General features: G+C 45.1%; 1 protein-coding gene across 1 annotated transcript in view; it reads right to left on the reverse strand.

Moving 5' to 3' along the window:
- The window catches only part of mast2 (microtubule associated serine/threonine kinase 2), a 35,311-nt gene that overhangs the window by 20,290 nt on the left and 13,549 nt on the right, over positions 1-1,472 (reverse strand). Inside the window, exon 5 of the mRNA XM_037697784.1 lies at positions 653-731. Coding sequence (XP_037553712.1) covers positions 653-731 — 79 coding nt within the window. The remainder of the gene's footprint in view (positions 1-652; positions 732-1,472) is intronic.

The raw sequence follows: 1,472 nt of genomic DNA on the forward strand, positions 1-1,472 counted from the left end.
CTTTAAACTCTTTAATTCTTTAAACTCTTTAATTCTTTAAACTCTTTAAACTCTTTCATTCTTTAAACTTTTTAACTCTTTAAACTATTTAACTCTTTAAACTCTTTAATTCTTTAAACTCTTTAATTCTTTAAACTCTTTAAACTCTTTAATTCTTTTAACTCTTTAATCTCTTTAAACTCTTTAATTCTTTAAACTCTTTAAACTATTTAATTCTTTAAACTCTTTAATTCTTTAAACTCTTTAACTCTTTAACTCTTTAAACTCTTTAACTCTTTAAACTCTTTAACTCTTTAAACTCTTTAAACTGTTTAACTCTTTAAACTCTTTAACTCTAGTTTTCAGTTTTCAGGGAGGAGTTTGATCTGAACTCTTCTTGTTTTTGTTTCAAAAACATCTTCGGCTCATCTCACGCACTTCCTGTTTCCATCTTCAGGTGATAAAAGATCTGAAATGTTCTTCACCGAGGACACGGCTGGGCCCGGCTCCGCAGACAGAACCACTGGGCCCGGCTCCGCAGACAGAACCTCTGAGCCCGGTTCTGCCGACAGAACCTCTGAGCGGAGGAGGTCATCCGGAGCAGAAGTCTCTGGTTCTTCTGGTTGTTCAAACTAAAAACATTTAGTTCAGAAGAATAAATCCAGAAACTTACCGACACCGTGGAGCTGGGCGTGTTGGTTCCGTATCCAGAGGACGGCAGCGAGGCCAGAGACCAGCGCCTGCCATCGGTTCTGAAGAGACAACAAGAGGTTCAGAAGGTCACAGAAGTTCTCCACAAATATCTGACGCTGAGAGAAAACGGTCATTTCAAGACCAGAACCAGGAGGAGGCGTGCAGTGAGGCATGATGGGAGATCATCCACCTCCAGCTGGACCCAAGACCCGTCTCGGCCTCAGAACTGAAGGTTCTGCAGCCGTGAAGATCCATGAAGGAGAAACACCAAGAAGGAAGAATCCAAACGTTTCAAACGTCTTCAGGCTGAAGCTTCATGAAGCGCTGCAGGAAGTTCTGCTCAGAACCAGCCACAGAACCCGTCCTCGTGTTGGAACGGAGTAACATAAGTCCAAATGGTCTGGACCGTGCAGGTCAGAGTGTCTCGAAACCGGTTCAGTTTTATAAAAACCTGTTTGTTGGAGGGGAAAACCTGGTTCTGGTCCACAACATTAAACTGTCAGACTGTGAACGGGTCAAGATGGCCGGACTCGCCCTTTAAAAAGTGCAGCTGAATTCTGCAGCGCCGACCCGTTTGAGACGATCTGAGGGACAGACTGAGGACAGAGAGGGTCCCACCAGGAGGAGACAGGTGGAGAGGACAAGAGGGGACAGGTGGAGAGGACAGGTGGACAAGACGGATGGAGAAGACAGGAGGGGACAGGTGGAGAGGACAGGAGGAGACAGGTGGAGAGGACAAGAGGAGACAGGTGGAGAGGACAAGAGGGGACAGGTGGAGAAGACATGAGAGGACAGGTGGA

The sequence above is a fragment of the Nematolebias whitei genome, chromosome 3 (genome assembly GCF_014905685.2).
Source record: "Nematolebias whitei isolate Nwh7 chromosome 3, NemWhi1, whole genome shotgun sequence".
In the NCBI taxonomy this organism is placed as follows: Eukaryota; Metazoa; Chordata; class Actinopteri; order Cyprinodontiformes; family Rivulidae; genus Nematolebias; species Nematolebias whitei.